Source organism: Panthera pardus, unplaced genomic scaffold (assembly GCF_024362965.1).
Source record: "Panthera pardus isolate Hobbes unplaced genomic scaffold, ASM2436296v1 HiC_scaffold_16, whole genome shotgun sequence".
Classification (NCBI taxonomy): domain Eukaryota; kingdom Metazoa; phylum Chordata; class Mammalia; order Carnivora; family Felidae; genus Panthera; species Panthera pardus.
In genome coordinates this window covers 153,416,705-153,442,891 of record NW_026526721.1, presented here as the reverse complement: position 1 = coordinate 153,442,891, position 26,187 = coordinate 153,416,705, and the positions used below count along the sequence as shown (strand labels likewise).

At 46.4% G+C, this 26,187-nt stretch overlaps 1 protein-coding gene across 26 annotated transcripts in view; it reads left to right on the top strand.

Annotated features, from left to right (window-relative positions):
* Positions 1–25,952, top strand: part of ARPP21 (cAMP regulated phosphoprotein 21) — a 156,319-nt gene extending 130,367 nt beyond the window's left edge. For all 26 annotated transcript variants that reach the window (XM_053904049.1, XM_053904070.1, XM_053904064.1 and 23 more), the window contains 2 exons: positions 23,887–24,035; positions 25,142–25,952. In XM_053904049.1, coding sequence (XP_053760024.1) covers positions 23,887–24,035; positions 25,142–25,399 — 407 coding nt within the window. In that variant the 3' untranslated portion in view covers positions 25,400–25,952. The remainder of the gene's footprint in view (positions 1–23,886; positions 24,036–25,141) is intronic.
* Positions 25,953–26,187: the final 235 nt, after the last annotated feature.

Genomic DNA, 26,187 nt, shown 5'->3' with positions numbered 1-26,187 from the left:
GGTGATAGGACCCTGGGTCCACCACGCAGTCCAGACGGGATATTGGCTCCTGGACACGGTCCTGCTTTGCTTCTGTTAAACTCCCTGTGATAGCTATTTTCCTGTATCCTTTGTTGGTGGGACCCCCCCATCATTCCTCTGCTCGATGGCCTTCCTCGCTATAATGAGTAATAATTTGCCAGATGACAGTTGTATTCTCAGTAGTCCGGCAGACTGTCCTAGGGCAATCTTTATCTATGTATGCAACCCCTTTGATGGCCAATTTGGGGCAAACCTTCTTTACCACCTGCCTAGACGAATATACATTCCGGTAGCCAAAGCACTGCTCCCTCACCAAGAAACAGAGAAGGCAACCTGCTCGGGAAACTTAGTGTGGGAGTAAAGACCTTGCTTAGAAGGGCATGTGGTGGTTTGGCTTGAAACCTCACAGGAGCTCACCGCTACCTACAAAAATAAAAAGCGTGCAAGTCTGTGGGAGGGCGGGGTGTGTAGCTCACTGAGAAGAGGTTTCACAGTCCAGGTGACCCACTAGAACTTGCCGTGTTGTCACGGTTAAAAGAGCCCGTTGCATCAGTGGAAATCCAAAGGCAGCCAGGAAGCTTCTCGACCACAGCCTTTGTGGGCAAAATACCCACCTGAAATACACCGCTTTTTCATCGTCTCTGGGATTAAAACCAAACCTGTTTTATACGCTGCCCTTTCCAGCAGAGCCCCGTCTGGGCTTCTAAATTCTCTTAAAGAAGGCGCTTGAGTGTTTTGGATGTCTAAAATGATTCACTCTCCCCCTTTCTTGTCACCAGCTTGGCCTGGGAAAGAATAGCTTGGATTTTCCAATGAGTTTCTTGAAGGGTTCTTTGGTAGTAAGGGTAGTCATGTGGCTCAGCGTTCTTGGCCTTGGGAACCGTGAACTAGCTCAGGCTATGTCTGCTTCTGGACTTGCAGCTTTGTATCTCGATGATCTGGGGCCGGAACGTTCTGAAAGAGCATGTGGTTCTTCCTACCACAAATGGCATTTACTGTTGGTGGTGAAACGGTCCATGCCACGGCTTTGAAGGCTCTCGAAGAACGGCCTGGGCTACACCCAGCCTCCAGAAGCGCCAACCTATTTGATTATGAGTCTGCCCCGGTGGGCCGTGACTTCGTCAGCTCGTATGGACGCCACGATCGTTGAGCATCATTTCCGAGCATGGTAGGAGCCCTGCAGGAGAATGAAACACAAGTTGTTACAATCGGAAACCGCAGCTTGCTGACTGGATTCCTAGGCCGTGATCCCGCGGGCCCCGATAGACATTGTGTGTCATTTAGGTGACTTAGGCCACCAGGGGGAGAGATGTGGGAGATCGCGGCTGTGATAGATTGTTTTGGTCAGATGGCTATTTGGCGTGACAGCTAGAATGAATGAATGGTCAGGAAAGACCCAGGGTTTTCAAAGTAGGACAGAAGGATGCCCGTCAATATGGGTGGAACATTAAGGACGGGAATTGTCGGAGCCGGAGGAATCATCCAGTCTCCTCATTTTTCACCTAAGAAACAGGTGCAGTGAGTTACACGCTTTGCCTAAAGCCTCAGCGTTCATCTGTGTGTGACCTGAGGCTCCCCCGGGACAGAATTCCCTTTCTCTTACTTGTGCTGGAAACTGGCCCTCCCTGCGAGTTAGGCCCGTGCCTGGTGGGACCAGAAGTCGGAGCGGTTGAAGGTCCAGGTTCCTCCCAGCTGGACTTTAAGTTGGCCACCGGGACCCAGGGGCACGATGCTGTCCTTTGCCTGTTTTGCTTGTTGGCCTCTGGGTTCTACTGTTGACAAACGAGATGTTTAGGCGAACTGTTACCTACCATCGGCTGGTGATGCTTTTGGTAGTCTGTCAACATCGATTCAGCGCGTTTATTGGGCAACTGCTGTGTGTGCAGGCTTTGCAACTCTGGAGGGTGTGGGGAAAGCGAGGCGGGAAATACCAGACAAAGAGAAATAACTCAAAGCCGTCTCTTAGGGGATTACACGCAAGAAGGAGAACAAAAGTGACTTAAAAGCATTGGAGAGTGATACACATTAACAAAATATTGTAAAAGGCCTTTGGGGCCATCCTTTCTTCAGGTCAAGAGGATTTTTTATTTTATTTTATTTTTTTTTGGTTGCTTTGTTTTGTTTTTTCCCAAACATACCTTAACAGACACAATAAAAATCCAGTTCACATCGGGCAGGATCCTTTCTCTCTCTCTCTCTCTCTCTCTCTCTCTCTCTCTCTCTCTCTCTCTCTTTAAACAAACTTAATACCAGATTTGGTCCAGGCTCACTGTCATCTTTTTAAAGTAGCAAGTGTAGCTGTTCTTTGAAGCCATTTTAGTTCTAATTTTGGCTGCAGCTGGTTTCTGTGCCCAGTCGGAAACGTAACCTTTGATGAATTGGACAGATTTAAGATTTGAGGCATTTGGGGGGCATCTGTCGAAGTGGTATTGGTATCAGCTCCTCTTGGCAGCGGGATCAAAAGAAAGGATATTTAAGTGGGAGACCTCTCCCAGAGCTCAAACAGCTTACGTCAGAAAATCACTTGCTGAATTGTCTTGGATGGAACAATCCCGTTTAATTTTTAGACTCTTAGAAGATTGCGTAAAGACCCGGGTTAGCTCAGGACCCCAGCTTTCCCGTCCTACTGCCCAGCGAGGAAACTAAGGCCGAAGGAGAGAAAGCCACTTGCTCGGAGCCAATGCACTGAGTAAAGTTGTAAAGTTCACGTTCAGATGGCCAAGCGGTTGGTCGGCGGTCGGTCGCAGACGCGTGTCGGAGACTCGGCGTGTTTTCTGTGTTTAGAGGTGAGCTCACATCCTGCTGGGTGGTCCCCATAGTCCTGTGCTCTCCATCACGAGTCCATTACGCCTTTTCAAAGCCAGCCTGTTTTCTTTCTGTGCCAGTGAATTTACTTCTACGAGATACAATCCTCCTCTCTTTTTATCCCACTTTATTTTGGGCAATCATCTGCGTGGTGATCACAGATTCCGTAGCCGCAGATAAATTAAAGGGCTTAGGATGCCTGAGAACAGCTGCCTGGCTTCGCCCGGGTTGATGTATCGATGTCAGCCTCCCGGTATACGGCGTGAGCCGGAACCCGGATCAGCTGTTCTTCTAGAACAGCACTTCTGTAACCGAGCCTGGCATTATTAGATTGCAATTATTTCTGCCTCCAGCAGGCCGTTCCTCATAGATTTTTTTTTTTTTTTTTACTTTTTATTGAAGTGAGATCAAAAGGATTTTGTACTTCAAGAAGCAGGTTTCTTAGCCATATCTTCAGCCTAAGCATTGAATTCCTTATTATTCCTGAGACTTAAAGCTGTGTCTTGAAAAACGAATGGAAGTGTATCGTCTAGAGGATAAGGCACATTTTTAGAGCATGATGCCTTTGAGGCAAATCCTGGCGGGGGGTGGGGTGACATTGCTCTTAGCGGCCAGTGAATTTCTAACTCCAAATCACTTTTATTTTTTTTTTAAGTTCTAAATAAAAGCAGCTGTCGATACGCCAGATACCGTGCTTACAGGTGTTCTGCTATTTAATCCTGACCCCCATCCTGTGAGATGGAGACCATCCATTGTATCTCCTTCCTCATTTACCGAGGATGGAAATCGAGGTTTGGCAAGGGGAAGGGACTGCTCTAGGAGACACAAAGGAGCCCGTTTCCCAAGGCTGGGGCTTTCCTATAATACCCTGCCTCTCCTGACTTGACAGTTTGTACCTACAAAATAAAACAGTGACCATCCTTGCTTCCTCCCAGAGAAATGTTTTCCAGGATAAGAAGTGTGCGTCCACTGAGACGTCATTAGATTCGTGGTCGTGGGTATTAGGTATCACGTAGCAGCCCTCTCACACCTAGGTAAAACCAGTGTAATCATCTATTTTTAAACTGCCCATCTCCGTCCTTCATCGTGATCTTGTTAATAATGCCAGGCCGCCGAGGACCTAACGGTCGTGAGATTTCATCAGAGAAGCTTTCCAAGGGCCCTCACCTGCCGAAGTACCAACTTCGCTTAATTAAAATTGTATTCTCCAAGGAAGCCGCTCTACGTGTCTTTCAGTGAGTTACTAACGGGAGTAATTATCGTGCTGCGCCCCATCTTTGGCTACGTCTATTTAAATACGGGCATTTGTAGCTTCGTGTTCCCCGGCAGCACTCTGGAGGCACAGTGTCAGCTAGGCGGCCGCTCTTCCCGCGAGGTTGTGCCGACCCCGTTTTCATCACTTTGGTGAGACGGTGTCTGTGCCCTGGCTTTGCAGTTACACAGGTGTCGTGTCGATGGCCGGGTACAAAAGCCCGACGGGTCGAGTGTTCTTTGTGAATGTGGCGGTGGTAGGATGGAGAACGTTCCCCTAACAGGTGCTTACCGATTAGTACCAGATGAAGAAGGATTTCCCATAAGACAAGCAACTGAAAAAAAAAAAAAAAAACCCATGGCTGGAAATATAACCGAATGAGAGGCATTTAAATGATAGACTTTATACTTCAGGATATCCATATCAGGACACATCCCCTTCCATATTCAATTCACAAAGACCTCTCAAAGGAGCACGTTATTTTCATTGCTAGTCTCTGTTGGGTCGGTCATAGACACCTGAGGTTGTCTAAGTGACATTAAATGGCTCTTCATCAATGCAAAGGTATTTCTGTGTATCCCTCAAGCCCTGCCTCCCTCTCTCCCCCTGCTTTTTTTTTTTTTAATGCTTATTTATTTTTGAGAGAGAGAGAGTGGGGGAGGGGCAGAGAGAGAGGGAGACACAGAATCCGAAGCAGGCTCCAGGCTCCGAGCTGGCAGCACAGAGCCCGATGCGGGGCTTGAAGTCACGAGAGCTGTGAGACCATGACTGGTGCTGAAGTAGGAAGCTTAACCGACTGAGCCACCCAGTGCCCGCCCCTCGCCCCCTGCTTTTTAATACTTAGAATCTTGCCGGAGGAGTGTATTGAGAAGTGATCTCCATTCCAACTGTGCTGTATCCGAATGATCAAGAATGTGAATTGTTCACCTATCTGGCTAGATCAAGAGTTTTAAATTCCGGACTTTGTGATTGGGTTTCTAGAGTTCCTAAAGCCAGCCTTATGCAAAATGTCTTTTGCATGTGCCTGGGTACAAGTGACTAGAAAAAGGATTCAAGACTGTCATTACAGTCCTGATGTGATCCATACTCCTCTGTGGTTGTTAAATGTCAATGTCCTTGACCGATGAACAGTCAGTGACGTCTATCGTTGTTGTTCTTCTTTCAAAGATTAGTGAGGAAATTAAACAGCAGTCCCCAGACTCTGGACTTAAGGGTTTCTGGGAGTCCTTGCTGTTAAAAACAGTAAATATGCCAATTTAAAGATGATTGAGGGGTACCTGGGTGACTCAGTCGGTTAAGCATCCGACTTCAGCTCAGGTCATGATCTCAGTTCCTGAGTTCAAGGTTTGCATCAGGCTCTGTGCTGACAGCTCAGAGCCTGGAGCCTGCTTTGGATTCTGTGTCTCCCTCCCTTTCTGCCCTTTCCCCACTCGCATTCTGTCTCTGTCTCTCTCAAAAATAAATAAACATTAAAAAAAATTAATAAAGATGATTATTTGATTACATCAAGTAATGTAACCACTCCAGGCCCCTTCCCGTCCCTGAGAACAATAATTCTGAAGATGTGCTCTGAGTGGGAGGCTGCGGGTAGATTAGATGAGAGAGCATGCCCTCACTCAGTCACCGATGCCTTGTTTTGAACCCAATTATCTGCCAAACGGTTTCAAAAGTATTTTTTTTTATTATTTTACAGACAGAGAGAGAGTAAGAGAGAAAGAGAGCCCAAGGGGGAGGGAGGAGCAGAGGGCAAGGAAGATCATGTTCAGCAGGCTCCATACCAAGTTCAGAGCCTGACGTGGGGCTCGATCCCACAGCCCTGGGATCATGCCTTGAGCCTAAATCAACAGTCAGACGCTCAGTTGACTGAGCCACCCAGGTACCCCTGTTTCAAAGAGTTTTAATTTTGAGCCATACATTGTTTAATTGATATGCCTAACGACCCACTGATCGAGGACAGGAAGAGAAAGGACAACACATGCCACGATGGAGTTTATGAACGGCACACAAAGTAAAACTTCTCTAACTTCATTTCAATCAGATCATCACCATCTTCATAAAAGGTATATTAATGTGTACATGTGTGTATATAGATATACATACACGTGCAGAAACATTAGAAGTGACAGAGGTGGGTTTTAATCTTCATTTCGTGCTCTAGATACGTATTAAATAAAAACTAGCGATTAAGAGTAAATAAATGAATGCATTCGAAAGGTGAAAAGAGGAAAATGATGACATTTATATCCAATTTGGCTTTTCGTTTAGAAGGAATAGAGGCTATCTATAATCTACCATGGTGTGTGTGTGTGTGTGTGTGTGTGTGTGTGTGTGTGTGTGCTTGCAGTGAATGGCATGAATCTTTTTGTCTTATCAATTAGAAGCAAAACACAAAACTCATCAAAATCATGTTAAAGAGCATGTTTCAAAGCATGTAATACATGTTTAACTAAAATGCTCACTTTATTATTCATTGGGTTGCCCAGGCCCAACATTTCAAAAGATATTTGCCCGCAAATCACGATTTTTGTTCTTACACAGTTACATGGAAAACATAATGTCATGTCACTTGTTCGATGGGAAAAAATAAAATAGTGAATGAATAGCGTTAAATATTGCATTTGAAAGAATAATAGAATCAATAATTGAATCAATAATATGTTAATTAAAAATACGATAATTCTTCAGAATCACTTGTTTAATCGTCTAGCACAGAAAATAGTGCAAACAGGTAGGTTAGAAATATTTGTAAAGTGGAAGCTTCTCTGTGTCTCTGCAAACATCCCAGGGGTTCTAGATGTGGGGAAGCAACGCCATAGTCTTAACAAGTTAGGAGACGGCCTTTCACAAGAGCAGCAGGCCTGGGGAAACGGAGGAGGGGGCCGCTGCTTTGTGTCGTATCTTTGATGCGATGACAGGGGGCCCTATTATTAAATGGGCTTATTAATGTCACCAGAAAAAGATTGAAAGGCGCCTGCCTGAGCCCAGGGTGCACTCGGCACCCTTTTGCTCTGAGACAGCTTTAGATGAAGGGCATCGCTCCTTTTCCTGAGTACTCTGATCAGGGGGAGCACACAAAGCCTATGGGAGGTGCAGGTTCAGCTTTGATTAGGAGACCAGAGGCAGGAACAAAAGGAGGCCTCCCATTCTGCTGAGTCTTTGGTAACCAACATGGAGTAGAGCCTGGAAAGAAAGGAGATAGTCAGTCCCCCGGCTGTCCGAAAGTTACCTCCAGAAATCGGTGTTCCCCCAGTGCTTGGAGTCTGGGGCCAAATGCCTTCCCAAATGACTCCTGCCTGGACATCTGCTCCCCGGTTACGGCCAGCTTGCCTTTTCCATCCCCCGCTGTACTGGATACTTGGCCTGCTTTCCCATTCAGAACTGCTTCTGCTGTTTTGTTTTGTGTTTTGTTTTTGTTTTTTGGTTTTTTTTTGCTCCTAGAGATTATACTTCTCATAATCCAAGGGCAAAGGAGCACGAATCCAAACCACGTAACCCATGGTTACGTCCATGTATGTAAACTGCGCTTAATGACTGCGCCTTGGCTCCTAAGGAAATTTGGTGTGCCGAAACCTGCCTCCACATTGTCGGGTCGAAGGAGCAGTTCCAGTTCCAGCAGTTTTTAGGGTTTTGTTTTGTTTTGGTTTGTTTTGGTTTTGGTAGGGGGGGTCCATCCTGGTATTATCAACACCCAGTTTGTTCTTCGTTTAAAACACCTTCTGGAGGAAGTGAGAATACTCTCATTTATGTAGCATCGTTTGGTAGAAACGGGCGTCAGCCGCCCTGTAATAAATGCCATGTGCCGAAGAACGTGTTAGTCACCTTACCTGATATCTACTTGACTTTCACAAAAGCCCTAGGAAGTTGGGAGTTACCAGCTCCCAGTTAAGAGGGAAGCAAAACAAACCTCAACGATGTTAGATAACTTCCCCACCGGTCACAGGACCAGTGGGTGGAAAGAGGTAACCTTTGGCCCCCTGTCTGTGATTTGTCCATTAGGAAGCAGAAACTCCTTAGATTGGACGGAAGTCTTATTCAAAGTCGCGTTTAAGTATCCTTTCCTACTATTTCGTCTTGCTGATAGCCGCTTTAAATATTTGGAAAACAAACACGGCTACATGTACTAAATTGGAGACCAATTTATAACAGGGCACCTTCTAAACCAAATTTACGTGGGAAATGCAAGGGTCAGTCAGGGTCATTGTAGAAATAAACTGGATCCTTTTTTTCCCCTTTGTCATTTCCCCTGAGATATTCTCTGCCCGTTGTTACCCATTTGATCTCAGCCATCCGTTTCTGCCGCCAGTGAAGAAAAATGTGGGTTTCAACAAAATGAGTGGTACTGCTTGAGCTGAATCATAATTTAACTTTTTTTCCTTTGCGCTACAGGATATTTAAACACTAATGTGACTGGATACTACTTCCTAAGTTATTATCAATTTCCTACAAACATTGCCATTTCCTCAAAATGGAAAGGCAGGCAGTAGGGCAGAGAGTCAAATATTCTGCCCTAATATCTAATGACACACAAATTTGAGAGTGAACATTTACTTAATTGCCCAAGCAGTCATGCTAAGTGCCTCGTCTGACATATTATCAGGTGTTAGAAAGGATCATTTTTGAAAGGGGGAAAAAAAAAGAGAGATCTGTAAAACCTCTGCTAAAATCATGATCCACTCTCTTGAAAATCTTTATTTGACCAGGTTGGCCGTGTTCGGAGGGAAGGGGTGTGGGGTTATTTTCTGTTCACCTCTCCCCCTATCGCATACTGTTCTCTTTCCTTCTCTTCTCGCTCTGAAGACTGACCCTCTCAGATGCCTCTGGCCTGGGGCTTCCTGGTGGGTTCTTGTCGTAGAAGGCATCAGCAGCAAGAGATCAGAGAGCTGAGAGATGGGCGTCTCCCTGCCTGCCTCGGGATGCAGCCTGTTCTCCTCCGGATGGCCCTGCCAAGCTCTTCCTGGCTTCTGTTAAACCCGGCTCCTCTCCTAAGACCTTCAGGCCAAAGAGTGAAAACAGTGCCCCCTCTGTCATTAGGCTCTGGATGCCTCCTTCCCTAGTTGGTCCCTTAAATTGCCTACTCATCTGGCACTTCTCTCTTTATTAATATCCCTTCGGATGAATCATTTGAGTGGAATTCTGTTGCCTGCCAGGCCCCCGAGGTAAGGGGCGGAGGAGAAAGGAGTTGACTCCAGTCTCATACTTGAGGGCTATGTGGCCCTGACCTGTCTATTCAATTCCTTGTGCTTCGTCGCATCCTCTTGTCAAATGAGAATAATAATTGTACCCACTGATAAGCGCTTAGCTCAGTGAGTACAGTAAGCAGTATGCTAATAAGGGTCACTCCTAGCTTTAAGGTGGTGAGCAAAATGCTTGCTTTTCCTGGTTTGGATTAGCGCGAGGGTGGTCTAGAGGCATCCATGATATGAACTCTTGGCTAGTAACTGCTGATATCTGTATCTAAACTTTGGAATATGGTTGGGCTGATAAGTTTCAAAAGAGATGGTTTGATTCTGTTTTTTTTTTTGCAACTCATGAGTTCCCTGAATCTCCAAACCTCTCCTTTTCTTTCCGTAAGGCCCTCCTATGGGTTATCTTAGAGAAATCTGTTGGTAGCTATGGCGGACAAGCTAGGTGAGCTCCAGGTCAGGTACGCGAGAGGTTTTCTCCAAACTCTTAGTGAGAATATGATAACAGCAACAGAGTTTTCACCTGCGTGGAAAGGCAATGCCATCCCTGTTCCATTGTGAAACACGAATGGGTTATTACCAGCACGACACAGCTCAGTTCCTCAGTTGGGAACGTGTAGGAAACAAGAACATTCCGAGCAATCCAGTCCGTCCTGTTGGCGGAGTGACCAACAGGAAAATGAGAGGTAGCCCCCAGTTGCTGAGAAATTCTGTGTGTGATGCTGTGTGAGTGCCTTCTTCACCCTGTAAACCTCAGCCTCACCGCCTGGAGCTAGGTGGCCCGGGTGATTCCAGAGCCGTGGTCCGCAGTCGAGTGGAACGCCCGCAGGCTGAGTGGGAGCCAAGGAGAGAATTAGAAAAACAAGGGAAATCGGCCTGAACTGTGTCGGGGAAAGGAGGTGAGGTCCAAGTAGGTTGCTTTTCTATCAGGACAAAGGAAAGTTGAGGCAGTGCCATGAGATTATTACCATTGGTTAGCAAACTCACAGCTACATCTCAAGAAATGGGAGGCTGGAGACATTTGGTCTGGTGTCCCAGAGGCCTCACCAAATGCTACCAGATTTGAGAATGACAAGCATCATCCCCTTCAAATGCATTTTTCCTTCTCTCCCCGCCCCCCGCATTCCCCTTATCAGCTCCTTCCTGTATTTCCTCCCCCTTTCCTTTTCTGGGCCTGTCTCTGCTCCCAGCTCAGCAGCAAGAGGCCAATTTAGAAAACAGTGCTGTGCCCTCTTGATTTGCTGTTAGAAGGAACTTCTTCTTTTTTTTTTTTTTCCCCAAAGGCAAAGGGGTTGAGAGTCGTTGACATCTAGTCAGCTTTTTAAAAACTTGTGCTGTGGCGGGGACAAGTCCTTTGCCTCCTGCTACCCATCGCGCGCGGGCAGGCCTTCGGGCTCTCTGTTCTGAGCACATCACCTCTGCATTCTTCTCTTTCAAAGTTTTGTTTGGTGGCTTCTTTTCTGTTACGTGACGTCACATAATAGTTAACACAAGGATTCTCGTAGGGTGAGTATAATAAGGGCAGTCGCTTTGTCCACGCTGTCGATAAGTGTTCTAGAAGTGTGGCACGTAGAATCCTGGGCTAGGCAGAGATGTCTGGGATAGACCTTCTCTCCCCGAGGGTCGTAATCTCCCTGGGAAGCAGGGAGACCTGAGTAAGTAATAAAATATCGTACAAGATGGAAAGTGCAAAGAACAGAAGAAGGGACTCACACACGTTGGTTATTGCCAGGTGCCCAGATACCGGGAGGTGTCCCACAGGAGGTCTGTCAGTCCATCCTAACACCCACTGCGAAGATTGTCTCCCTTTTACAGCTAAGGGAAATGAGATCAAAGAGGAGAGAGAGCCTCCCACAGAAGTGTGATTTGCCAAATCCCGTCACCCGCTTTCTAGGGGGACAAATCACGAGTGGCTTCAACAATAGGAATTCAAGGCAAAAGTATTTATTGAGAACGAAGGTCCAGCAGTGGTTCTCAAAGTGTGGTCCCCAGACCAGCAGTATCCGCATCACCTGAGGATTTCTCAGAAATGCAAATTCTCAGGCCCCAACCCAAACCTGCTGAAATGCACATTCTCAGGCCCCAACCCAAACCTACTGAACCAATACCTCTGAAGAGCAGTGATTTGTGTTTTAAGTGGCCCCTCGCATTATTCAGAGACAGGGTGACACTGAGAACCGTGGACCCAGGGAAAAGCACGCCAGTGGGGTGGGGAAGCAGGCAATCAGAAACAGATTTAGGATGTTGAGGCAGGACTGAGTGAAACCGTGAGAACACAAAGCTCTGAGATGCCAGCGTGCAAACCTTGCTGGGTAAGGATGGGCCTTGCATGGCACTTTCTCAGAGGTACTTCAAGGAGTAGCCTGATGTCCTGCCAAGGGTACAACCTGAGGCCTTTGCCATCTCTCTCAGACCCAGTGGGTTTATAAAGAGCAGTGGTACCTTTGGCCCAGAGCGCTCCCTCCGCCTAAGGTTTGGACAGCTGGCTACGCCATGTAGGGGGTTCCTCTGAGGCCTGGAAGGGAACCTCCGGCAAGAAAGGTTGTGACCATTTTAAAATGTCTGTGCTCCACTTGGGTGCTTATAAAGCAATGAAGCATGTGAAATGTGAGTATCACCCTTGGATGCCTTGGGTTGAAGGGAAAAATTAACAAGTGAATGATCTGCATCCTTTCTCTTCCTACCCTGGAGCAGGCCATTAAAAAATGAAAGGGCTCTGTGCTGGGGAGACAGCCTGCCCCAAAGGGGTGATTGAAAGAGTCTGCGGAACCCAGCATTTGTCCTACAATTTCATTTTCACCTTAATTATTGTGAAATCAGATTTACGTGTTGACCAGAGCCTTCTTTTCCAGCCGGCTGAAAAGATAAGCACATTTGTATTTGTGTAGACAAGGCTGAAGATTTCTGATCACTGTCTCCATCCAGATGAAACAACACTTTTATGTAACAGTTCCCTACGTGGTGAGATTAAAGGTATTTCTTGTTGCTGTCGCCAAGGATTATCACAGTTAATTATGGCGATGACCAGAAAGTGTCTCTTTATTGCCGCTTAGAGCTGTGACATCATCTGGTACCAGAGGTTTTGTGCGATGAACAGAAAGTGTCTCTTTATTGCCGCTTAGAGCTGTGACATCATCTGGTACCAGAGGTTTTGTTTTGGGGTCATCTGTTGAATATCGATGAGGAGACAGACTATTAGGGAGTCGAAAGTCATGTTCCCCAAACTCTATAAAGAGACCGGTACAAAGGTTCTTCTCCACGGCGTTCTTGGAAAACATCAGCTGTGGGTAGGCTCTACACATTACAATGATCTAGAACCAATCATTCATTCTTGGGTTGCAAGTGAATGGAGATGATTGAAGGTTTAAATTTTGGCATCCTGAAGTCCAAAGCTAACTGATAATAGCTACGCAGACCTTAAGGAAAAGTGAGAACGATTAAATCTTGAAGACATCAGTGCTTGGCATTTTCGCACATCTGTTCAAAGAGTAGGTGTCCGACGTGTGACAGGAGAGTTGCCAGAACATACCATGTGTCCTACAATTTCACCGTAGGACGCGTAACAGAAGACCTCTTACTGAGGCTCGTTTTGTTTTTGTTTTTATGGGAACTTCACTTCATTGTCTGCTTCGGTAGATAATACAGCGCGGGCCATTGTATCGGTGGATCCTGTTGATCGATTGAATGGACAGTTGGCGGGACCACGGGCTTCTCGTTCACTTCTAATCGAGACTTCCTTCATTATTGCAATTCCTTGCGAGTGAGACACTAATCGGGTTCACAAGATGAATAAGGGCCTCTTTCCTTCAGCTTCTTGTCAGAAGTCATCTTGCGTATCTTCTGTTGCCTTCTCGAACTGTGTTCCGGCATTCTGCCCTGCTCCCTCGTGACCTCCCTGAGCCGTCTTGTGCGTTCGACCAATTTGGCAGAGAGAAGCGACCCCAGCTATTTTACTGCTGGGTCAGAGGAGGTCTCGAATAGTGAGGAGGGGACACTGAAAGCTGTCAGCTGGGCGGGAGAGAAAAATGCAGACTCTGTCGCTCAGGTCCCAAACTTCTTGATGGTGCGTATCCCTTGATGTTCAATGTACTGTGTCTCACGACAAGTGCATTTGTTTTCTTTCTCTTTCCAGATTTTTAAATCTTTTTCTCTTCACTTCATCTGCTAAAATATAAAAACCCTTCCACTCATCCCATGTTAACACCGCGGCAAAACAAACCCACAAAGGCCTGTCAACCCTAGGCGCCCCTCGGGCTCTCTGCTCTGGCCCCTGCCCACACCTTGGCCGCCCTGTCAGACTTTTCAAAGGAATCCCCTTTCCTCCTTTTCCTTCCTCCTCGGCTGCTTCGTTCCTCACTGCCTTTGCTTTTGTCAAGATCACCGGTATGTGTTTGAACCACGGGGGTCATTTCTTCTCTCCGCACTTGGGCAGCGCGAGTCATTGGCACGTTTCCCTTGAAACGCGTCTCTCCCTTTTTTGCCTTCACGCCATTCTCTTCTGGTTCTTCTAATTTTCCCATCACTCCTCATTCTCCTCTTCAGGTCAGTATTTGAATACCGTCGTGCCTTCGGGTCCCATGTGGCTTGTCTCCCCAGTCTGCACCCATTCGGGAATATGCCGTCTCTACGTGCAACAACATCCCGACGACTTCTGAATCTGTACCTGTGGCAGGCTGATGGCCTGAGCTCTAGAACTCTTTTGCTCATGTGTTTCCTGCCCATCTCCACTTACTTGTCCCGCTTGTATTCACAGCGAGGGCACTGCAGTCAACTCCCCTAACCAAAACAGAACTCGACCTTGCTTCTTGGGCTTTTCCTTTCTGCCGCTCCTCCCTGCAGCTCCTAGATGCCAGCGACTGATGATTCGCGTGCTAAGCATCTCTCTGATGTGTCCGTTGTCTCCATCCCTGACATTCCTTCTTAGTGCGTGTCTTCGTTGTCTCTGCCCTGGGTGATGGCCACGGCCTCCCAGGAGGCGAGTCCCTACCTCCAGGTATGCGACCCCCAGGCGACTCCTGAAGAATCTCGATGAAATGGCCATCCGTCATTTCGCTGTTCAGCTTATAAACCTTACGCGGCACCCTCAGTCTTTCAACTTTCAGTTCCGGTTTTCATAAATGGTGTTCAAGGCCCTAGGATTTGCACCCAGCTCCCTTTCTCTCCCCTGGGCTGCCTCTTCTCATTTCTAACCCGCTACTGCCTCGAAATACGTACAGTCCTTAAACGTACGTCCCGCATCTCTTGGCTTTTCCCATGTTGCTCTGTACGTTTTATTTATTTTTGAGAGAGAAAGACGGTGCAAACGGGGGGAGGGGCAGAGAGAGAGGCAGACAGGGAATCTGAAGCAGGTTCCAGGCTCCCAGCTGTCAGCCCAGAGCCCAAGGCGGGCCTCAGACTCGGGAACCGTGAGATCATGACCCGAACCGAAGTCCTACGCTCAACCGACTAAGCCACCCAGGTGCCCCATGTGTTTTACTTCCTTTATCATGATTATTCCCCCTTCATCCCACTCCATTAGCAAACACCTACTCATCTTCTAATACTCGGTTCAAAATGATCTCCTGGGAGCCTCCCACATGCTCCCCATTTCCCCCCCACTCACCCCACAAGTTCATCTCCCCCTCATTGATCCTGGAGTCTGAGACCTGCTTCCACCCTAGGGCCATCCTGGTGTCCTGCAAGTTTCTGTTCATGGCGGGGCTCCACCACCTGCCTGAGAGCCCTGTGAACGGCTCTCATAATCATTCTTATGCCAATGTCGAAGACAATAGTAAACAAGATTTGAAAAGGAAGGATAAAAAAACATCAGAATCTTGCCAGCGCGTTGTTAAGACATGTGTCTCGTGAGACGGGCCCTGGTGGGAATGTTGACACCAGGGAGATGGGCAAGCACGACAAACCAGGGCTTTCGTTTTTCAGAGAGTCCGTTTTCCCGTGGGTGACTGGTCTTCCCGATGGTGGTACAGCCCCCTTCTGTCGAGCGTGTGATACCACAGAAACCACGAGATGCCAGTTTCTCACAAGCCACGTCGTACATTTCTCTCAGTAGATGTCCCTTCTCTCGATTCCTGCCTCCCCTGCTTTAGTTCAGGTCCTCGTTGACCCTGCCCTAGATCAGTGCTGTTGCCTCCGAGAAGACTCTACTACTAGAACAGTAATACTGTTAAATCTACCACGGGAGTAAGGTTTGTGTAAGAACCCTTGCCAGTCTGGAGCGGAAGAAAAGAAGATCATTGTTTTTTGGCCGCTTGGGAAAAATAACGTAGAATGCTTTCTCTTTTTTTGTTAATTTTTTTCATGTTTATTTATTTTTGAGACAGAAAGAGACAGAGCGTGAGCGGGGGAGGGGCAGAGGGAGGGGGAGACACAGAATCCGAAGCGGGCTCCGGGCTCCGAGCTGTCAGCGCAGATCCTGACTCGGGGCTCTAACTCACAAACTGGGAGATCGTGACCTGAGCCGAAGTCGGACGCCCAACCGACTGAGCCACCCAGCGCCCCTGGAATGCCTCATTCTATAAAGGGGGCGCTTTTGATTCACCATTAGGTGCCTGTGAACTGGTTTTTCTAGTTGTAGCGATGGATAGATTTCTACAGATTGAATCTGCGTCCACAGCACTTATTTTCAAAATGGTCAGCCGGGGCCAACTTGGACCCTGGAGCCCTGTGACAGGGACGGTCACTTGATCACAGTGATGTTAACCCCGTGACATCTGACCTCGCGATTATCCTGTGTGAGCCGGCCAATCAGCAGCAAATCATCAGTGCAGATGTCCACCGGGGGGGTGATATTATGGGGACCGTGATTAGAGCCATTTCCGACCTTGACTTTGCCCCAAGCCTCGCCTGAGAAGAGGGGTCCTCACGGGGCCTCAGCAGCAGTTGGCCGTCACCCAGCCTGGCTGTATGATGCCCGCGGTTAACTCGGGCAGGGTGTAGGGATGCAGGGATGCCACCATTATCTTCTAAGCCTTACAGCAGCCTCGTGAAGAAAGCAAAACGTTTGCGGGTCTTTTATGCGGCTTGGGTTGTCTCCCTCTGGGTCGTCGAAGCTCTCCGGCTGTCAGCACGGCACTCGGGGCCAGGAAAACTCAGAGAATTGCTTCAATAATATGACAGCCTCTTCCATTTAAAACAGGACTCAGTGCAGCTTCTCTCGGAGGCGTTCATTGAAAGTCTATGCATGATGCATTCCTGTAGTCATTCAACAAGGTCTCTCATGTTTGCCCTGATTTAAAAAGAGAGAGAGAGAGAGAGAGAGAGAGAAAACCAGCTTTGTAGTTACGATAACATGGATCAGAATGGTATAATTGCAGCAAAGAGACCCCCGAGCTGGCAGTAATAGGCTGGTTCGTCTGATGTGTACTGCCATCAGAAAGTGACCCATGCGTGGATGTTCTCAGGGGACAGGGAAGAGGCTTTTAAGAAGGACACTCTGTGCAGTATGAAAGCTAATGAGCAAACGAACACGTGTGAAGGAAAGCTACAGCTTCAGGAAGCCCGGTCCCGCTTAGAACCTGGTGCAGCCTTCCTCAAAGTCATCAGGACGGACCGGTCCTTGCGGGGACGTGGGCCGCATCACCTCCGTGCCCGCGCAGAGTCCCTGTAGGTCATTCTGCGTCGTGTCCCTATGAAACTACAGCCACAGGGTAACGAATAGAGAGGAGAAGACGAGGAAGGGTGCGGAAACGGCGCATAAATGAGGTGGAGGCAGATGTTTACACAGAGATGAAAGTAAACGCGATGGGCTTTAACCGGAAAAAAACCAAAAAAGCAATTTGGTGCACTCCTCCTTTTGAAGTTAGGACCAGTTTGTGCTATTGTACCTCATCTGTAAGAACAGAGCAGTATCTGACTATGGCTGTCCGCGTGGAGCCCAATGTAGGGCTCGATCTCATGAACTGTGAGATCAAGAGGCAGATGCTTAACTGACTCAATCACCCAGGCACCCCAGTATACTGCTCCTCTGTTTTAAAAGTCCTACTTAGGGTTTAGGTAACATAGATTATTGGGAGTTTGGCATAGAGGCCAGTGCATCAAAACATTAACACCTTGTCAGGGTTGAGCCCAGTTGGCCTACCTTGTCACACCTGGGATTTGTGTTGGAACAGGCCATCATCTGCAAAGGCCAGAGTCGGGTGTCTTCCCTGGTTTCTGAGGGCCCCCTGGTTCTGGGAGGCCTGAAGTAAGATATTGAGGCCTTTATTCACCTTACATGAGGGTGGGGTGACAGACAAGGGGTATCCATTACCCCAATCTTTCAGAAAACCATAGAGATATCGTGATATCATGTTGTATATCCAGTCTCTCTATCCAAGGCTACCTTGAGCACCAAGATGCTACAGAGATAGATGAGGCTGAAAAGGACACCTGTCATAGAGACAGTACCCTAGTAACAAGTAAAACTCGGGTGAAAGCCACAGTATTCGCAGAATTAGAAAGCGTAATGATAGCAATCTATAAACTCTGAAAGTACAGCCGTCTCTAAGCGGCCTGGGGAATCTTGATTCTTCCGGGCCTTCATCTGCCACCCTAGATCAGATGCAGGGTCTCTGTGTACCTCTTTTCTCTTGCCTGTTTTTGTCCTTTAAAACTATTAATCCTAGTTTTGTTTCCAAAGGCCAAGCGACTTTCCTAGAGGCAGCCAGTTGCCTAGAACAGTCAAACGATCATTCTTACATTTAATACAGACGTAAGTTACTTTTATGTCTGATATTTTAAGATCATTTTGACAAAACAGTCCAGAGTAAATATAGAGTCTTTGAAGTCCAGAGTCTTCAAAGAGTGTGAAGACTGCCATCATTCAAAATGGTCCTAGTAATTGAAAACTACAGTATCAGCTTATTAGAAACTAGTGAAGTGAAGGGGCTAGAGTCTGTTTGACTTAGCTCAATCCTACTCCAACCCAACTGCCTGTCTGGTGTCGCCTAATCTGAGTAACAAGACTTTAAAACTGTTACTGAGTGGTATGAGTTTGTTTGGACCGGGAAGTTATGCTTTGCCTTTGATTTCCTTTCTTTGATACTAACAAGATCATCTTCACCAAACTGTGAATCATAAGTCTTGCCTCTTAATTGTTTTAATTACTGAGAAACAATTAATGCAATAAATGGTCATTAAATACCTGACACACTAAAGGAATTGTTAGGGTATGAGAACTAGAATAATGTATAATAAATAGTACTACAATTTAGGGAATATCAGCAAGGGTGCTGATGTCAGAAAACCATGACTAAAATTTGAGCCTTCCCTCCTCATAGCTGTGTGTCCTTGAACAATCCCTACACCCCTGTAAGTCAGTTTTCTCTTTTGTAAAAGCAATTTAATAACAGTGACCGCCTCCCAGGATTGTCATGACACAAGGTAAAAGCATTTAATTCACTGTTTGGATGAGACTGAGTGATCAACATACATAGCTAGTTAGCTCATTTGTAATGGAAAATCTTCGAAAAAGATGAAAGTGTAAAGGAATTGAAACCAAGAACCAGAACTGGGAAGATACTGGAAAATGGCCCAAGGCACAAACTATAAAAATTCAGCAGAGGGAGAAGCCAGCTCTGAATCAGCATTTTTCTTCATATCCTTCACCAGCCCTGCTGCAGCTGACCTACTGTAATTCTATTTCAAAGCCATTTACAAAGAGCAGGATTTGAATTCAGAGAGAGCTCATGTGTTCCCTAGGAACTTAGAAAAATATTGACATCTTATCATTCCAAGATAAGTAATTATTATATTAAAAATTACTAATTTTCGTATCTGAAGACAGTCCGCCACATCAAGAATATTTTACTTAGTAAACACAACATGTAAATGACAGTGCTTGAGTGGGTTAGGGGAGGTGGTAGCTTCTCTTTGTTCTACACTTGCCCTCTTAACTACTCCTTTGCCCGTCTTCACATCTGTAACCCAACAACAGCTGAGGCAACGGTACCCTGAAAATACAGTTTGCTACTTTGACGTTGCCTTCAGTTTCAAAATGTTGGATCTGTAACAGAGTATTCAAATACTAGTTAAAATAAGGTCCATCACAATCTTGCCAATTCATAGCCCCTCATCAATTTACATTCTGATTTTTCCTAATTGTGGTGCATCGAGAGAAACGTTGCCTTGGCAGAATATTAATGAAGCATCCTGCACCTACAAAGAGTATTCAATAATTGTTTATTTCACTAAGAACACTAGTACATTTTCAGACTGATCAGATCCAGACATTTTAAATCTTACAACCCCTCAATCCCAGCAGAGTGCATTTTTTTTTTTATTTGCTAGGAGGCACTTGTCCATTCCTAACCTTTTTACCTTCAGAAAACAAATGATACATGGGACTTGGAAATTGAATTAATCTTGGCTGAAAAAGAAATAAAAATAGCTAATGTCTTTATGATTTCCATAGCAAGCCTACAGGGCAGCCACTGTTGCTGTTTCTGTTTTGTAAGATGTATTATAGCTCGCTAATCCTCAATAAATATGAAAAAGTGATCATTTCACAGCCAAGAATTGACAAACTGGAACACATTTCTCATTTGAATAGACGAGATAAGCAGGTTGCCTCCAGCTCTGCCGTCTCTGCCTTTGGGTGGGTTGTGTCCTGGGCAGACGCTTAGTTCGTTCTTAGGTCAGTGGTCTCACATTTCTGTCGGTCTATTTCTGGACCAGGGCTTGGATTCACATTCCAAAAAAGCCTCCTGTCTTAAGGACCATCCTGCTACCTACCGTCTGTAACGTCATTGAAAGAAATGGGCAGCTGCAATTAAACCATTCTAGATGCAGATCTGTTGCCTGGGGAGCCTATTGAGAAATGGATGGGATTCATGAATATAAATTGGGCTTTACCTCACTTAAGTTTTCATCTTGAAACTGCAGAGCGTTAGCCGCTTCCCCCATAAATCTTTATGTGCCTTAAGTGTGTTTACCGCGGGACCCCAGTGCAGAGCTGGTGGCTCCTTGCTCTGCACGACTGAGTATTTACATCCGCAAGTCTTGCCGGGGGAGGGCGTCACCGTCGTGCACTGCATCAGTGCTCTGGGCAGAGATGCATCACACCCCCAGGTCTGGGCCTGTACGGGGATGGGGCCACACAGCCCCCGGCAGGTTTTTCTCTCCTTGAATGTTATTTGAAGTGCACTTCCTTTTCCTATCAAGACAGTCTGCTTCTGTATGTCTAAACGGCTCTGTTATAAAACTGGGGCACCTGGGTGGCTCAGTCGGTTAAGCATCTGACTCTTGGTTTCGGCTCAGGTCACGAGCTCCCGGTTTGTGAGTTTGAGTCCCATGTCGGGCTCCAAGCTGACAGTGCGGAGCCTGCTTGGGATTCTCTCTCTCTCCTTCTCTGTCCGCCCCTTCCCTGCTTTCTCGCTCTCTCTCAAAAAAAGTAAATAAACTTAAAAAGAAAAAAGACTTATTCCCCTTCATCCCAATTTTGGTTTAGAGCTGGTGTAATAAATGAATCTCTCTTAGGTTACGTCAGTTTATTTTTGAACGTTTTGAAGAGGACTCTGAGAGAATGGAAGGATTCAGTAAACAACTACATAAAGAATCTTTTGAAGCAAGGCCACCGCACCCCTCCTCCCCACCCCCCATTCCATTCCTCCCCACTTTTGTTCCCATCTTAGCTAGGTATGTTCCGCAAACAGAACCAAAAAGACCCAACGGGGCTTTCACCATATGCCCAGATAGAAGTCAGAGTTTTCAAAGACATCCCTCACCTTTTCAACCTGTGCTTTGAATCTTCAGCCAGAAATAAGGCTCTATTATATTTACCATCACATGGACTATGATGTGTGTTCACAGTGTCTGCTCTTTGCTGTGGAATTCAATGGGAATGAATACGGCTGGTGATCATTTTTCTACATTCGTATCAGGTTGTTTTCCTACATGTAAAACAATTCTTGCTAGCACGAGTTGGATAGGGCGGGAATAATGTCATAATAAGATGGTAACAGAGCAAGAGAATGTTGCAGGGCCAAGGGTTATACGCATTAGAGTGGACTATCTAGGCAAGGGAAATAATAGACAACGACTGTTTGCAAGGAGAGGCATTCCCCAGAGGTGTGACGGGTTCGGGTCCAGACCCCTGCAACCAAGTGAATATTGTAATAAAGCGAGTCAAACGGAGTTTTTTGCCTTCCCAGTGCATGTAAGACTCATGTTTACATTGTACTCTAGTCTAGTAAGTGTAGCATAGCCTTAAGTCTAAAAACGCAACGTGCGTACCTTAATTAAAACATACGTACTGCTAAAGTGGGCGGGCCATCATCGGAGGTTTGTGCGAGTTGCAGTCACTGGTCGCTGATCACAGACCACCGTGACAAACATAATAATGAAAAACTTTGAAATGCTGTGAGAAATCCCAAACTGTAGCACACAGACCAAAGGGAGCGAACGCTGTTGTGGAAACGGGATTCTCTCTCTCTCCTTCTCTCTCCGCCCCTTCCCTGCTCTCTCGCCGTCTCTCAAAAAAAGTAAATAAACTTAAAAAAAAAAAAAAGACGTATCCCCCTTCATCCCCTTCAGAGTTGCCGCAACTGAAGGTTGCCGCAAACCTTCAATCTGTAGAAAATACGGTATCTGCGAAGCGTGTTAAAGCAAAGCCCCAAGAAACAAGGTATGTCTGCAATGTTAAAATAAATTTCTCCCAAGTGCCTCTGCAGACGAGGCGTTCTGGGAGATAGTGAGGGCCGTCACATGGCCTGTGTCCCGATTTCTTGTTCCCGAGTCTGCTGGGGTTTCCTTTTTTGTATAACCTTTAAACCTTCTAGGAACGCAGCCCGTGAGCCGATGTTCTTAGTCTTACGTAGGCCTGCAGAGCACGTCCAGGGAAGGCTTTGACTGTGGGCACAAAGTAGTCGGAGGGAAGCTGGTCGTGACTCTTAATTACATTCTTAGTATGTGATGTCCTGACAAAAACTTAAAATAGCAAGTTCAAACCACTTTGAAGCTGAAGGAGGGTGACAAATGTGAAGGTAAAACAATGGGACACAGGAAGATCGAAGGGTGGCTTTCGAAAGTCCACACTTGGCCCCCTCAGCGGCCAGCACAGGGCAGGCCTCCCAGCTTGGCTTTTCCCCAGACTTGTTGTTCTCAGGTGTTCCAGACTGAAGACAGCTTGTGTCACCAGTGGAGCTGATCTCCCAACTCAGGGACTATTCGCAAGCCATTGATTGTTTCCACAATATCTCTGTGATGAGTAAAGGCAATTGTACGTAGGCCAAAGGAGAGCAAGATGTTGCCCCCTGCAAAGACTATAATATAATTTTACCTGTCCTCCATATACAGTTAAAACTCTCACAGGCGCTCGAAATGCAGGTTATTTATTAACAATGCATATTGATTGTTTCGATTCTTAAAATCTGGTTGTAAAACATGGCTTAGTGTTTGCGTTTTAAAACAATCTAAGATCTTAAAGACTTTTCTCTCAGAGAATTGTGTTAAGGCAGCGGATGTACTTTCTCTAGAGTAGTCAGTATGGTTTGTAGTAGGAGCTCTGGAAAGACCTTACTTTACATCATGAAGTGAATCTGTTTTATTTTTCTACCACCACATCATTTTGACCTAAATCATAACCTTCTTCCCAGGAATTATACAAGAACCGTTCCCTTCCTTTGAGAATGCAATTTAGGGGCGCCTGGGTGGCTCAGTCGGTTAAGCAGCCCACTCTTGCTCTCGGCTCAGGTCACGATCTCACGGTTGGTGACTTCGAGCCCCACGTCGGGCTCTGCGCTGAGAGTATGGAGCCTGCTTGGGATCCTCTCTCTCTCCCTCTCTCTCTCTCTTCTGCCTCTCCCCCGCTCTTGCTCTCTCAAAATAAATAAATAAAAGCTTGAAAAAAGAAAGGGAATGCATTTGAAACCACTTGTGGTGGGGATTTAAATGATGGCAAGATTTAAATTGTGATACACTTCAAAAAGAAAAGAAAAGAAACCCAAACAACTGACCCACTCACAAGGACACAGCAGAGACATTTTTTTTTTAAGTGCTGTATTCCGTATTATTAACGTACGCGGTCACTTATTGGAGTGCTTTACCAGAATATTCTCCGGGGAGCCGGCGTTGAAACAGAATAAAAAACATGCCGTATCTTTCTCTAGTTGCTGCCTTTTGTCTATGGCAGTGGACATTGAATTAGAGTAGTGAATCATTTTGTTCACTAGGGCATGGAAAATAAAAATTTAACAGGCAGTTTGATGATCACTGGGTGAAATGAGTTTGTGCTGAAAGGTGAGATAGTAAGAGAATGAGTCAATTTAATTAGGAAAAAAAAACCACTTGATAATTTACGAATACTCCAAATATCATTGAAACAAAGCAAACCACAGATATCAGAGGTCCAGTGATACCAATAGAGGTTCCTGTCTTTGTGCCGTAAAAAAAAATTGACCATTGTCACGTCGTGTTCGCCGGACCATTCTGCCCAAAGATGCAAATATCAGTGAATTTTTTTGGCATCATACTCTTGTCTCCTCCTAGAGCAACAAGACACATTCCTAGGAAATAAGTATTTAGACAACACCCTGCTGATGGGGAGATTGGGATGTCTGAAGGTTTTGTGAACAAGTGCTTTTACCCCCATGAAATCTCATTTGTGTTCTTGCTGGCACAGCCTGTTCAAAAGGTGGTTTTTCTTGGCAGGTTACCAGCCAGTCCTGTCTGGTCAACAGGGGTTCCAAGGCCTCATAGGAGTGCAGCAGCCTTCCCAGAGTCAGAACGTGATGAGCAACCAACCGGGGAATCCGGTGCAAGGCGTGATGGTCTCCTACCCAACAATGTCTTCTTATCAGGTGCACATCAGCAGCTTGGAAAATCGTGGTTTATAAAGTAGCGCTTGCCAAAGTAGAGGCCGTGAGTCCGCCCCGTAATGGATGGTCAGCAGGGTGGGGGGTGCTGTGCCCAGCTCCTGTCGATGGCTGACTCTGAATTAAGATTAGCAGAAGAGCAGAAAACGGGACACGCATGCTTCTCTTACTACTGTGGCTTCTGAATGTCCTGCTAAAAAGGTATTTAAACTCTATAAACTTCTATTCGCGGAAGAAGATGCTGTAGTCTAAAGTGATATTCACGAAGACCTTTGGATAGTCCATTGAGATTTTGCCTGTTGGGAAAAAGCCTTCATGACAAGCTTCCATGCATTTTTAGTACACAGCCACCAAAATTTCATGTCACGACAGTTTTAATTTAAAGGAGACACGGCAGCTCAGATTTATTCAAAGGGCACGTAGAGGGCCTACCAACTGCATTTTCTTGACTAAACCCATCCCGGGTATTTAAAAAATGTCACACACCCTTTTGGGACTGACGTCCCGAAATACTCTGAAGGGTTATTGAAATGCTCCGATCATTAAATTTAGCCGCACCAGCCACGTCTGGCCCTAAAACGAACAAACAAACAAGCAAGCCAAAGCAAAATAAAAAGTCGGTCCTCGGCCCTCCTAGCTGACAATCCTTATTCACGTTGCATCAGTTTCTCCCTCCAGCTCCATGGCTCTCTAAAGCTGCAGGCTGAGAGTGAGGTAGGTCCCTGTTGCTGTAGATGATTCCAGGCCACTTTGTCTGCATAAAACCAGAATGGGAATGCGGCTTTCCCCACTGAGCGAAATCCAGAGCAGGAGATCCAAACCGTAGTCCCTGGAGGGTCCCCGCACGGTACATCATCCCCGCAAGGTTTTCAGGGGCCCTGTGAGCAGGTGTCATGATGCCCATGGTCCAGGGAACCGGAGACGCTAAGTGACTTGCCCGATGTAAAACAGCTGACGAGAGGTCCGTCCGGGATAGGCGACCAGTTAGGTCTCACCCAAATGCTTGAGTATGTCTTGTGACAGCACAGTGGCTTACCGGACCCGCAGGCACAACCTCTTCACGAAGGGCTCTCTCTTGTGTCTTCCTCCAGGTGCCAATGACCCAGGGCTCTCAAGGACTTCCCCAGCAGTCATACCAACAGCCAATCTTGCTACCTGACCAGGCAGGTCAAGGGTCGCTCCAGGCCACCGGAATGCCTGTCTACTGTAACGTCACACCGCCGACCCCTCAGAACAACCTGAGGCTGATCGGTCCACACTGCCCCTCCAGCACTGTCCCCGTGATGTCGGCTAGCTGCAGGACAAACTGTGCAAGTGTGAGCCACACCGGGTGGCAGGTCAAATTCTGAGCACTCTGGCTGCGGTACGTGTCTCCAGATCGCTCGTGGCCGCTGAGGCAAGATGAGCAAAGCTGGGACGCTGGCTGAGGACTTAAAGTATTCACTCAACACCCAAACGATCGCTGCTGGTATTCTGTAAACACACACACACACACACACACACACAGACTGATACACACATTAGCTGGTCAATGGTGCATATTTCTGTCATGTCTGCTAGGTACGCCTTTGTAGCTTAGCTAGTGACATGATTTCATCAAGGTAAGATTTTCTCCTACCACTGAACACCACTGTGTAGATGATAATATCCCTCATTTGGATTATTAGTTTTGTACTTTGTGTTGAGTTTGTGATGCTAACAGTATTGAAAGATCATATACCGAAATCACATAGTACCAAAGCTGTAACGGGAAAGAGAAGAATTGATGAATGGAAGGAATAATTTATATACGCTATAGAGTTTTCTTTTCTTTTTTTTTTTAATGGATATATACTGTATTGTAGTGTTTAATCAAAATAAAACTATTTGACCTTCTGGAGGAAGGTCATGTTTTTACCACCAGTTTGGTTCACTCTCTGTTCCAATATGTGTTCGCTTATGTGTCGCCGTTGTCCCCTTGGAACACTGTTGCGTGCACCATGCAGGGTAAGGTGTTCCGGGTATTCGTGAACGAATCGGCATCCCGTTGGGAGACGTGGTAGGCAAACACCTAACAAATTGCAGTTTCTTGTCCTGATACGACAGGGGTCCTGGGAATAAGATGGCTTCCACCTCGTCCATTCAGTGACTTCACATT